This window comes from Lingula anatina, chromosome 1 (genome assembly GCF_051362555.1).
Source record: "Lingula anatina isolate TDL-2025a chromosome 1, LinAna3.0, whole genome shotgun sequence".
NCBI lineage: Eukaryota > Metazoa > Brachiopoda > Lingulata > Lingulida > Lingulidae > Lingula > Lingula anatina.
This window is the reverse complement of record NC_141767.1, coordinates 22,323,359-22,335,851: the sequence shown is the minus strand read 5'-3', so window position 1 is coordinate 22,335,851 and position 12,493 is coordinate 22,323,359. Positions and strand designations below refer to the sequence as shown.

The 12,493-nt window shown below is 34.1% G+C and overlaps 2 protein-coding genes and 1 long non-coding RNA gene across 3 annotated transcripts; 1 reads left to right on the top strand and 2 right to left on the bottom strand.

Moving 5' to 3' along the window:
- Positions 1-254: 254 nt before the first annotated feature.
- Positions 255-2,637, bottom strand: LOC147764113 (uncharacterized). The gene is made up of 2 exons (XR_015333017.1): positions 1,857-2,637; positions 255-1,414 (listed from the first exon to the last, which is right to left on the bottom strand). It is a non-coding gene; the product is annotated as an uncharacterized LOC147764113 (long non-coding RNA).
- A 399-nt stretch (positions 2,638-3,036) lies between these two features.
- On the bottom strand, positions 3,037-6,061 carry LOC147764112 (DNA-directed RNA polymerases I, II, and III subunit RPABC2-like). The gene is made up of 5 exons (XM_087005535.1): positions 5,937-6,061; positions 5,246-5,309; positions 4,586-4,722; positions 4,332-4,403; positions 3,037-4,072 (listed from the first exon to the last, which is right to left on the bottom strand). The coding sequence occupies exons 1-5, from the start codon at positions 5,963-5,965 to the stop codon at positions 3,979-3,981; spliced, it is 396 nt and encodes a 131-aa protein (XP_086861661.1). The 5' UTR covers positions 5,966-6,061; the 3' UTR covers positions 3,037-3,978.
- An 87-nt stretch (positions 6,062-6,148) lies between these two features.
- On the top strand, positions 6,149-12,186 carry LOC147764111 (tRNA wybutosine-synthesizing protein 5-like). The gene is made up of 8 exons (XM_087005503.1): positions 6,149-6,277; positions 8,589-8,719; positions 8,912-9,043; positions 9,423-9,501; positions 9,798-10,020; positions 10,297-10,408; positions 10,588-10,811; positions 11,008-12,186. Exons 1-8 carry the CDS (start codon positions 6,187-6,189, stop codon positions 11,054-11,056), a joined length of 1,041 nt encoding a protein of 346 aa, XP_086861629.1. The 5' UTR covers positions 6,149-6,186; the 3' UTR covers positions 11,057-12,186.
- The last annotated feature ends 307 nt before the right edge of the window (positions 12,187-12,493 follow it).

The following is a 12,493-nucleotide window of genomic DNA, read 5'->3' as shown; positions in this document are numbered from 1 at the left end:
CTGTTTGTCTGTTGCTGTCCATCATGACATTCGCCCCATAACTGCCAAACTGTATTTTTGTTTTACTTTTACTAAATTTACCGAGTTGCTTTGTTTGGTAAAGAATTATTCATTTTTTTTTTTCACAATTTTGGTGACATTCGCCCCATAACCTCCAAATCATATTTTTGTTTTACTTTAAATTTAAGGATTGGCCTTGTTTGGTAAAGAGGTAGGTTGCCATTCATCTGTATGATCGGTATACTTTTACACTATTTATTCTGTTTTTTTTTTTTTTCCACAATTTTGGTGATGTTCACCCTACAACTGCCAAACTGTATTTTCCTTTTACATTAAATTTACTGAGTGGTTTTGTGGTAAAGAAGCAGGTTGTTTTTGAAAATCGGCATGATTGGTTTACATTTACAGTAAGAATTTTTTTTTATATATTTTATTTTCCACACATTAGCATTTTCAGTGGCTTTTATAGCCCATGAAACTGAATTACTTGCTAGTTTTGTAATATCCATGTTACCTGTAGTACGTAATGTAAGAGGGTAAGAGTGATATGCTATTTTAATTATTAACTATTATGTAATTCAGTGTTCATTCTAGGAATGTTTCAATGTGGGACAAAGGGCCCCCAACATTTAAAAAAGTGGGCCATTACATTTTAAAGTGGGCCCTTGTTCAAATCTTGAAATTATAATATGTAACGCATGTTGTTTTACTGCTGTGGTATTTATGTTCAGAGATGAAAAAAAATTATTATAAAAATATTTTGACTAATAGGTGATCACATTCAATAAGTAATCCCAATTTTCTAAAACAAAACCCTTGAGTTGACGCTCCAATTTTTGTTAACAAGTATAAGATAACACTAAAATATGTTCACGATTTATTCACCAATAACCAAGTTCTTTCTATAACGACATTTTAAACCCATTTTTGGCTTCAATTTATGAAAAATCCATTTAATTATACCTCTTCTGTCCTGTCCCATTATCAATGATCCTTGACTAACTGGCATGCATTCATGACTTATGAAATTAATTGTCTCATCCCTGATAATGATATATAATTCGTTGATAAAAAGCTACCAGATTGAGAATGATATCACACATATTTCGACAGCAGAGACATAGGTCTTACTAAAAATCACTTTAAGAATTGTTCCTTTTTTGATGTTGTTAATGAGATTGTCAATGAATTGACACTGTATTGCCTTGCACTGTTTCTCATAATTAGCACAAGTCACAAGGTGGTCCCTGGAGAATTGACAATGACCTTTTCCCCACTTTCAGGAGAAATTCTTCAATTTAGCTGCCAGGTTTACCAGACAACATTTAAGTCCTTCCGAACTTGTGAATTGCAATGCCCTCTTAAACAATCCAGTAAACCGATTTCACCACTGCCATGATTGCTCCATCTTTACCTAGAATTGTTATAAAAGTTACAATTAAATTTGAATTTTGGCATAAAAATCTGCATAAAATGTTTAGTAGTGTTGAAGGTATCCACAAAGAATACTCCAGCACACTATCCCTTACTTTATTTTTCCCTTAATCACCATGAACTGAGACCAAATCTCTCAACACAATAAAATTATGAAAAATGAATGTGAAAAATTTTACCTATATATACAAAAAATAAGGTTCTGGGAAATAGCATGAGCTTGACGCCCTATGTCAATGCGACGCAGCAAACACATTGTTTACATAGTTGTTTAACATTGCGATATCCCAGAATGCACTGTCAAGAGTTCCTCAAACTGCACAAATATAATTACAACACGTGGGTCCGGGACCGTCACGATAATCACTTTGATGTTTATTGCTCTGTGTTATAAAAAATATTGACAAAAAATAATATCTTACCTTCTAAAGCTCTGCAAAAAGCCTGTTTAGCTTGAGCTGCTTCCGACGTTTCTTGCATGGCAGCGCACGTCTCATGTCGCATAAGGGTATTCGTTCGAAATTTATTAGTCCCTTGAAAGAAGATATTGTCCTTTTTTTCAATGCATAAGCTGCAATACACCAAGTTTGCGTTATCGTCGTGTACAAGCCACTTGTATTTCTCCACCATTTTTGAAACGACCTTGCTATTCGACGCGGTATCAGCGGTCGTGACGGCTGCACAAACTTTTGTTCTCTTTTCTGGTGGGAATGTCTGCTGTGCATGATCATCTCCGTCGCTACTGTTCTGAGCCGTTTTAGAGTGATCTTCGGGATCGATTTTCTTTTAAAAACTAAAATACCATTTCACTTCTTCTCCGCCACCATGCACAATGTACGGGTTGATCAAATTGACCTACATGGACAATTAATCTCAGCCTATCAGGGATTCAAAAAAGGAGGGGCGATCGCCACTGATTTGCATAAAGCGCATGACGTCAACATAAATTAAGATCTTTGTTAAAACTGCGACGAGTAAAGAATATCTTCGTTACGTTTAACATTAGATCTTGATGTCAAGAGAAGTCGAGTAAACAATCAAACTTCGGCCGTGAATTTGCTGAATTGGAGGGCGCGTTTAGAACACAAAAATGCGCCGCTGTTAATTCTCTTGAATTTTGTTGGCGCAGCTCGCTCTACGAATTGCGTCAACCACATTTTTTCTGCGTCAATGACGCAAGGGCGCGTCCTAGAATGAACACTGCTATTAGTGCATCAAAATTGGCCAAAACATTATTTGGTGCACTCTTTTCTGCATCTGAATGTCTGAATATTTGTCAGCTTTGCTGCCTTGTCTCCTTTATTGTGTCTGTATATTTGTCAGCTTTGCTGTCTAGTTATGTCCATGTATGGTGGTGGTAATAAGGGTTAGTTTGTTATTCTCACATTGCTCACCATATAAAATCTCACTAAATGGTTTTCTCCAATTTTTCGCCTTTAAAATAACAACACCTTTCATAATGCCGTTCTTGGTGCTGACATTCTGTAGGAAGAAGTAAATAAATATGTAACATCACCATAGCACGAATTGCTTTTTATTTTTAAATTAAATTAAATTTAAAAATGAAAATCAGAAATTTTCATGTAATCAAAACAGCTCAGGTACAAAGTATAAAATCCTTTATTAAAAACATATAACATTGTCAACTGACATTCCTCAGTTTGCACAATCCTACAAAAATGTTTTCTCAAAACCAAGGAAAAATGAAATTACAAAAGGAGAGTTTCTGTTAAAATACAATAGGTCTTTCTTTCACATTACAAACATGTATCCAACTTTCATTGTAAATAAAGGGCTTATTGCAATGACACAAAAATGTACAATTTGTTTCTATATAGGTTACCACTCTACCAAGGATCAAAGTGGTAATATGTCCAATAGCCCTAACTCCCCAATTGGCCACTAAGCAGTTCAGGGATAACTCAACCATCCCAAGATGACCACTTGGTTATATATATATATATATATATATATATAGTAACCTATGGCCTTTCAACTGTGAGAGGTTTGTACTCCAATGATCAGTATATACATTCTCCACCAACTGATTGACTTGTGTCATACATCATTAATAATAAGTTCATCGATGCTCCAGTCCTCAAAGTTTCCACAATCCAAAGTTTGCACAATCCTACAAAAATGTTTTCTCAAAACCAAGGAAAAATGAAATTACAAAAGGAGAGTTTCTGTTAAAATACAATAGGTCTTTCTTTCACATTACAAACATGTATCCAACTTTCATTGTAAATAAAGGGCTTATTGCAATGACACAAAAATGTACAATTTGTTTCTATATAGGTTACCACTCTACCAAGGATCAAAGTGGTAATATGTCCAATAGCCCTAACTCCCCAATTGGCCACTAAGCAGTTCAGGGATAACTCAACCATCCCAAGATGACCACTTGGTTATATATATATATATATATATATATATATATATATATATATATATATATATATAGTAACCTATGGCCTTTCAACTGTGAGAGGTTTGTACTCCAATGATCAGTATATACATTCTCCACCAACTGATTGACTTGTGTCATACATCATTAATAATAAGTTCATCGATGCTCCAGTCCTCAAAGTTTCCATCTGGTAAATATCGCCTAATAATAATTGGAATTTTTCGTGCTCTGAAATTCAGAATGTTCATTGCTTATACATATTTGTTTGTATTACAACGTGGTGTCATGATAAAAATTTTTACATGGTTTTGTAGTCAGAATGTACAAACAGTAAAATAGACATACCTTTTCCAGATATTACTGAAGTACCACACATTCAAATACACTATGTCTATTTCCTTGTATACGAGCTCTAAGAAAATTTTACATAAAAATCTCATTTCGGTTCTTAACAATATTAACTCTCAATATGCCAAGTATGACTTACTTCAGTTCCTTCATGGCAATGTGTAAAGGATCAGTTTCTCCCTCCAGTTCTACCATTACAGGGGCACACATGCTGATGAAAAGGAACAGACTTTGATTTAAGAGACATCTTCACTAAGTTTAGAACACTGAAACAATTAATAGTATTATTTGTCCTAATCTCTAGGGAAGAATTACCGTACAGCCCATTTTTGCTTGCCTAAGTAAGAAGCACAAATAGATCATGTGTATTACAATAACTTAAAAACTACTTACGCTATCTGTAGTGCCCTGGTGCCTAAAACTCTCGCTCTTTCATACTTTGTCATATAGGGTGTTGTCACTCTTTCCTTGGGTTCTACCTTCTGTCCTCCATCTGAAGCAGGTAACACATCCACCTGCTCGCCTTCATCCTAGAATTTTTTTTACCTTTCTTTAAATCATTTCTAAATTTCTTTTTTTTTTTTTTTCATTAAAGTGGAAAAATTTCATAAAATTTGAAATCATCGTTTTTGAAAATTTTTGGCCAGCACTAATCATGATAAATTTTGACTTTAAATAATGTCAATTTCAGTTGCTGTTTCATGTAGATTTCTGATTTTCTTTTAGTAAGGGGCAAATCCGTATGCAAAATAAAAAGACCTGTACATTACATATGAAGATGACCTTGCAAAAAGATAATCCACATTCTACGCCTAACAGTTCTGACACAAGAATCTCCAGGTGAACAATCTATAACAATTTTTCTGGCACCAAGATATTGTGAAGTACCAAAGTTCAGTTCTGTGTTAGACCAATCACATTTTAAAAACATATCAATAGCCAATAATAATAATAATAATAATAATAATAATTTTTTTCAAAATTTCACTTTCTTTCTCTGCTAGAATTAAACCTTTTACTTTCTGTTAGTAAGGGAAAGCAAATATTTCTTACATCCGCATTTTCTACTTCATCAAGAGGCTCATCTTCTACCTCGTCCAGGTCATCATCATCAAAACTGAAAAATGTTTATTTACGAAAACAATCAGAAGGGTGCATAAGGAATAAAATACAAAAAGGTTATGATAATTCAAATTATATTTATTAAATCAGATGTAATGTAACTGCATAAGACTAATTTTCTTAGCTCTCTGGTTTGGTTTTGATCTATTACACAATCAAAAAAGGCAATGAAAAGCTGTTGAAATAGGCTTTTTATTGATTTGCAACATGTTGGTATATCTTGGTCCGTTCAGATGATAACCACGTTTCCACCCCCACCCCCCTCTCCACATCCTTAAAATACTGAACCGCTTTTTATCTTTGTGTGTGTGTGTGTGTGTGTGTGTGTGTGTGTGTATGTGGGCGCGCGCTATGGTAGACAAGTTAAGTAGTCGTAAGTCGTTTTATGTGGTTTTAAGGTTTATTTACCAGGTTTATTAACTAATCAACGTGACAGTCGAGTCTGAGGTACTGGTAGTCTTGTGTGACAACAGGAATACGGCACTGTCCATGTCTGTTTAAAACTCTGAGCAGAATACACATAAAATCAAAATGGTCAGAATTATATCACGCACAAAATGCATGTTTTTAAAAGTTATAATCAAAGGCAAACGGTTTTAATTTTCTGTTAAATGCCACTTACTTCTCAACATCGTGGTCCTCATCCGCCATGTTGATAGCCGGTTGTGCCCTTCGTCATCATATTTGTGGACACAAGTTAAAAGCTAGTTCTGTTTCATTTTCTGAATATTCTGAATATTCACCAATATATATATATAGATAAAGCATGTGTATTTGCACCTAACATATATTTAATATATGTGTAAAAAAAGGCAACTTTCATACTTAAAATGTATTTAACCAGTTTTGATGACGTAGCAATTTTTGCAGAAATGGCGCTGCCTTGTTGCAGTAACAACGTGCACATCGAGAGAACAAAAAATGTGTCAAAATCAGAATTTGAAGACAAATATCTCAGTAAAGGTTTGTTTTGTCGTATATTCCATGACGAAGCAGTGTCTTGCTTATTCTGTACGAGGCATGATCGTTAGAGAGCCCCTGAAACCCAAACTGCTACGAAATATTTCCCCGTCGTCTGCTTTAGAATGCATTTCACCTGACTTGCCAAGTAGTGTCTACTGCGATTCACTTCAATTATTTATTTAAGCAAAACTTAGCAAATATTGACACATTCATTCACATTTTTTTTAATAAGTATTTCGCAACCGCTACTAGTACTACCGTTCATAAATTACTGGTAATGGTATAATTGATACATGCAATAAGAGTATCATCATGCAGTCCGTCACGTACTCCATACTTCGTCTTTACTGCATATACTAGTAGACGTTTTGGGCAGGTGAAGGTGGCATACCTTAAAAAAGGCAGGGTTTTTGTTTTTAAATGGGCATCAAATGTTAGTAAGAGTTGAAAATGTTTGCTAACATTGGAATTCCCCATTAATTGGAATTCTCCACTAATTTGTTCTTTATACTGATCCAGATACATGGGTTAATCATGCATATGTGTTCCTGGATTTTTATTACAAATAAAATCTAAAAGAAAAAAAAAACAGTTATTGCAGTGCAATTAACTTCTTTAGTGGTTCCTAGAATCGCCCAAGGGACGGCGTTAATTGTTAAATCTCACATTTCCATGAAGACAAAGGCGATAATTTAAAGCTTAATTAAACACTGCTTTTTTTTATTTCTCAATAATTCAACAAATTGAGCAACGCTTGAAGAAAAGACTATGCATTATTTATCTTTGGAAAAACAATTGAACATTGAATAAATAGATAAATAGATAGATAAAAAGGGTGTCACTGTGTAATCTGTATATAGTAACCACTGTTGAAGAACTAAGTGCAGTATACAGACACTTTTCAAAAATCACTAAGCTGAGTTGCACAATGTCTGATGTGAAAGATTGACCATGTTCTAAGATTCAAAACAGATTAATTTAAGTATTTCTTTCCTTATTTTTCTACAATACTTTTGGGTCTTAAGAGTGTGGGGCAGTTTTGAAAATAATTGTATTACAGAAAAGCTGTAAATCTAAAATTGTGTTTTTGGTATCACATTTCTAAGGGAATCGATGCTGTAGTAGAGTAACAGTGTGGGGGAGTATTAGAGTGGGGACATGAAGATGTGGGGAGTATCAATATAGGGTAGTATCTATGTTGAGGAGAATCGGTACAGGGACATAATGGTGCGTAGGAGTATCGGTGTGGGGACGTACTGGAATGCAACCCCTTGGCTTAACCTTTTACAGGGTAATTTGTCCCTTCCAAATATATAAATACTTTGCTAAAATATGTATGTCTAAAAGGTATAGGATCTCTGTACTACTGATAACTTGGCTGATAACTGCCAAATAGAATTAAACTTCATAACAAATATTTTCAAGAGAAACATCAAAATTAATTGTTTGAAGTTAAAACGAACTATACAAGTAAATTTGAGATGTGCCAGGTATGATGACAAAGAAGGTGTAGTTTTGTTAAAAATTTATTTCAGTGTGAAAACCAGTTATTTGCATTACATGTACATTGTATTAGGCAGTGGTAATATTTACAAATGCGAATGCATCATTTTTCAACAACTCATTCATGGTTATTTCTAAATTCATTTACAGTATTTGAATATGTTTTGAAATGCAATTGTGTTGAACAAATTAAAAATGTTCTGTTTTTTCATTCTTGTAAATGCCCAGACATTACTAGTGCCTATTTAGGCACATATGCCTATTTTGGCATGACAAATAAATCCAAAACACAGGGATGAGATTTTTCCGACAGATATCATTGGCCTAGGCAGATCCCATGCCATATTTTTTTAACTTTTTCACGAAATGACATTCTTATCCCTGAAAACATGAAAGCCACGTAAAATGATGTAATAATACTATTCTTGTCTACTGTTACATATAAAATAAACTTGAAACTTGGTTTAGTATTCTTTGCAAATTTACAAATTTAATATAGTTTCCTAAATTTTTTTATTGTAAACTTAATGTAAGCTCTGCAACAAAAACTTGGATTACTCTCATTAGAAATTCATAATAAAGTAAAAACAGCAATTAAATCAGGATTAAACTAAGTCCATCTATACATTCTAGGCTACATTGCCCTGTTCTTCATTTGAAACACAGATCTCGGCTCAAATTGCTGCATGAAAACTGGTAGCTGAAGAGTCAAGTCTGGAGCTTACACTTTGATTGAAATTGCCATATGCTACCACAGCAAAGCTCGACGCATCATAACGTATTTAAAGCTTATGGTTTTATTTTCAAGGTGTTCCTGTGATAATTGAGGACGCCACTGATCACTGGCTAGCTAGAAAGTGGACATTAGACTCACTTTGTGAGAAAGTTGGTGATAATGAAATAATTGTCAGAGGACAAACTAATGAGGATGCTTATAGGGTATGTGTGTGTGTGTGCTTGCGTGTGTGGACACAGCTGTTGGGTTTGACAAGTTACAATTAAATTATCAAGATTATTCATGTAAGAATTTTAAAAATAGATTGCATCTGAAGATTGCATCTACATTATCTATGGTTGTTTAACACTCAAAGTGTTGGAATAGTTTATGACAGCATCTTAAATTTTTTACAGACTGGGAAGAATTATGTTATCAGGAAAACAACCTTTAATGATTATGTCAGTGATCTAAAAGCAGAAAATGCAAGAGCACGAAGCTCCTATATGGCAGTGCAGAATCTCAAGCAGACTTTTCCACAGATTGAGGTACTGGTACGTGTATATGTTAAAGGCCCGGACCAAAACTTGCCCATTATGCTGTTAACAATGCAAAGACACCATAAAGATTGGGCCCAGCCAGGGCGTAATTAACATGGGGTCTGGGCTTTTTATACATAGGACTAGATTTGGTCCGGGCCTTTGACATATATACAAAATAAAAACATTAATATCCATTACACATTCTTTATGTACGTAATATAATTTTATGTATAACCCATCGCCCATCCTTTTTGACATGTTCAATCAATTTATTTCTGTATTTTTTGAAATTGCCTATCAGTGTTATCGCTTTATATGTCATGTCATATCATGTCATGTTATATTATATAGCAATTGGAGTTAATATGCACATCCATTCTTTAAGGCTGATGTTCCATTGCCAGATTATGTGGGAAAACTTCACCTTGGCCCCTATATGTGGGTAGCACTGAAAGGACACTATGGTACGTAGGTATTTATTGTATGAGATGCATGGGTACATGTATTTTTGTGAAGGTCTTAGATTAACATCTCTCTCTCTCTCTCCCTCTTTCTCATTTAAAGGACATTTTGGGAAAAAAGTAACAAATATAAGTTAAATAAAAATCAAATTTGCTGTAAGTTGTGTATGATCTTACCGGTAGGTGGATAAAAAGAAGTCATGCAATTATGACTATGTTTAACCTGAAACTTATCAACAAAATATCATTTCAAAAGGTTGTTAGATTAGATTTAGATGAAGTGAACCTTCACATTTCAGAGTTCTGCCATATAGATCCTGATGACAATTTCCTGGTTATGATACAAGGGAGAAAACAAGTGCGTTTATTTGGCTGTGATCTTAGACCAATGTACCCCAACCCTAAGGGATCCAAGGGGAAAACCATACAGGCACAAGTCAACTGTGATAACCCTGCTTTAGAAAGGTTCCCAGAGTTCAGGAATGCCACATGTTATCATTGTGTCCTTGACCCTGGGGATATGTAAGTGGATCTGGGGTTTTATGAGTAGCTTAATTACATTTGATTTCTCATTTAACAATAAAGCAGTTGCAATAGAATTTTTTTCTTTTTTCTTTCTTTTTCTTTTTTTTTTTTGAAGGAAAACTGTGATTTAAGAATAATTTAAAAGAAATTGTTTAACACTCCCTTAATATGTCTGGCAATGTTTTTCATTCTGAAGATTTTTCTCAGTAGTTGATAGAGTTTAAACAGAACAAAAGTTGAAAAGATTTCATTTGCTTGTCGTCATTTTTACAGGTTGTTCATACCAGCCTTTTGGTGGCACCAGGTGACATCTTTGGACACATCAATCTCAGTCAACATTTTCTTTGGAGATGCTGGAGACAACAAGTACTTTTCTAAAATATTGGTAAGTACACCAAGTATCTTTTTTATTGAAAACCATGTGCATATTTCTGAAGGGCTTATATATATATATATATATGTAACAATATCTGCGTGTGTGCTTGTGTGTGCATGCAAGGATAGAAATAGAAAAAAACTATTCAATTCATTGTTGGGTTGTATATTGAATCTTCATTATTACAGTCTTCCTCCCAGTGGCCAGCTTTTTCCTACTGGTTCCTGAACATCATAGAACAGAACCGCAATCATGCCTCATTCCCTCGCATCTTAGCTCGGCTCCCTGAAGTGCTGCACCATTTCTTTCTGAAGCAATGGCATGAAATCATTACACCAGACCAGATACAGATCTTAGTACAACTAGTGCTAGATTACCTCTGCCTAGACAGCTTACCTACTGTGGAAGACAGGTTTGTCACTGATAAATAAGGCTTCTCGTTGCTTTACAAAGACAAGCTATAAGTTTAAAAATTGAGTAAAATTTTAAAAATCAGCATTGGAATTGTATATATATATTCATGTCTGTAAATAAATTTAATATAAAAATTCTCTCTTTTTATAGCAAAAGATAATACACAAATATTGCAGATAATTACATTTTTACAGATCAAAGTATCCTCCACCACTTAAAATTAGAGGTCTTATGTGGAGGTGAAAGTGTACCCAGTATATTCTCTGAAAAGTCTGGTCCTTGGAAACAAAACACTGCTGCTGCTCCAGATGGATGTACATGTAGCTGAGGAAGACATGGCATCGGTGCTTAGTGCAAAGCAGTTGTGTACAGGTCACATCCAATAGGTTAAGGCTACTAAATGGATGTGGGAGGAAAAACGCCCATCACAACTCCAGAGCTTGGTCTTTAACTAGTTAAGATCCTAGACATGCTTGACTGGCAGCATCTTACAATAAGGGACTGCTTTGGGTAGACTTTGGATGTATTTCAGTGAAACTTTTCTGTGATATCAGTTATGACTTAAAGGTAATAGCAGTGCAAGTGACCAAAATGTTTATGGTTAAAATGTGTGGATTGAAGAAAGTTATGGAGACATTAAGTCATTTTTTAATGTTTATATTCAGAGAAAATTTTAAGCAAGTAAATAACTTGACCAATAACAAGTGGCAAAAATAATTGAAGGCACAGATGTGGATAAGTGAAAGGGATGACATAATTTTCTGTGCATTTTGACCATTCTAGAGATTAATCAGGGATATCAATCAGGTATTGATATTACTGGTATTTAACACACTGCTGTAATGGACTTTATAATAGGCCATAATGTAGACTTGAAAAGAAAAGAAAATTACCAAAATTTATACCAAACCCCTAGAGTGATGAAATATGTTTGATAACTCCTGCAAATTAACATTTTAGTTATTTTTTTGGCCTCAGAAAGTGACATCCCTCCCCCTTTAGATTATGTAGTGATATTCAATCACGAAGTTTATTTCAGTACTAAGAAATGCTTGTTAAAATACATTCTTTAGCCCATATATTTTACAGTGGACTTACTGATGTTTGAAGTTAATGGTAAATGAACTGGTAACAAAGATTATGAAATGTGATTTGACCTTAAGGGACATATTATTTTTTTAAAACTTAGTCTAAATTCATTGTGAAAATACCTGTATTAAGGAATGAAAAAGAACAAAATGAAGCATGTAGAAATTGGCTAGTCAGATAATGCTTTCCTTAAAATATTTTAATCACATCTCTTAAATAATAATGCTAGGAACTATTTTTATGTGTGTGTGAGTTTGAACTCGGTAATAAATTATTTTATTGTTTTTGTTATTTTATTTGTTTTAATTTGGCATTATGGGGACGAATTGGTCATTTCAAAGCAGTTATAAATTAATTCCATCAGAATGATCTCTCATCTCTGATTCTTTCAGAAGAAAAAAAAAAACAATTAAACAAAAAATAAGACAAAAAGAAAAGAAAAAAGCCATAAAAGCAACCGGGAGGAGCACATGCTTCCTGTGTACTGATGGATGGGGACGCTTTCTCAAGTGAAATGTTTTGTGAAAGAGGGCTCGATTTCCCTTTTTGCAACCAATTACAGATAGGAATAGATATCCGAGGAGACAAGAA

What these genes read in the sequence shown, in the direction of transcription:
- LOC147764111 (XM_087005503.1), top strand. Translation starts at nt 6,187, where the DNA reads ATGGCGCTGCCTTGTTGCAGTAACAACGTGCACATCGAGAGAACAAAA. An exon ending in GTCCTTGACCCTGGGGATAT is followed by an intron (nt 10,021 to 10,296) that starts GTAAGTGGATCT and finishes TCATTTTTACAG; the next exon opens with GTTGTTCATACCAGCCTTTT. An exon ending in TTACCTACTGTGGAAGACAG is followed by an intron (nt 10,812 to 11,007) that starts GTTTGTCACTGA and finishes ACATTTTTACAG; the next exon opens with ATCAAAGTATCCTCCACCAC.
- LOC147764112 (XM_087005535.1), bottom strand. Translation starts at nt 5,965, where the DNA reads ATGGCGGATGAGGACCACGATGTTGAGAA. An exon ending in GAGGACCACGATGTTGAGAA is followed by an intron (nt 5,310 to 5,936) that starts GTAAGTGGCATT and finishes AACATTTTTCAG; the next exon opens with TTTTGATGATGATGACCTGG. An exon ending in ATGAAGTAGAAAATGCGGAT is followed by an intron (nt 4,723 to 5,245) that starts GTAAGAAATATT and finishes AAAAAATTCTAG; the next exon opens with GATGAAGGCGAGCAGGTGGA.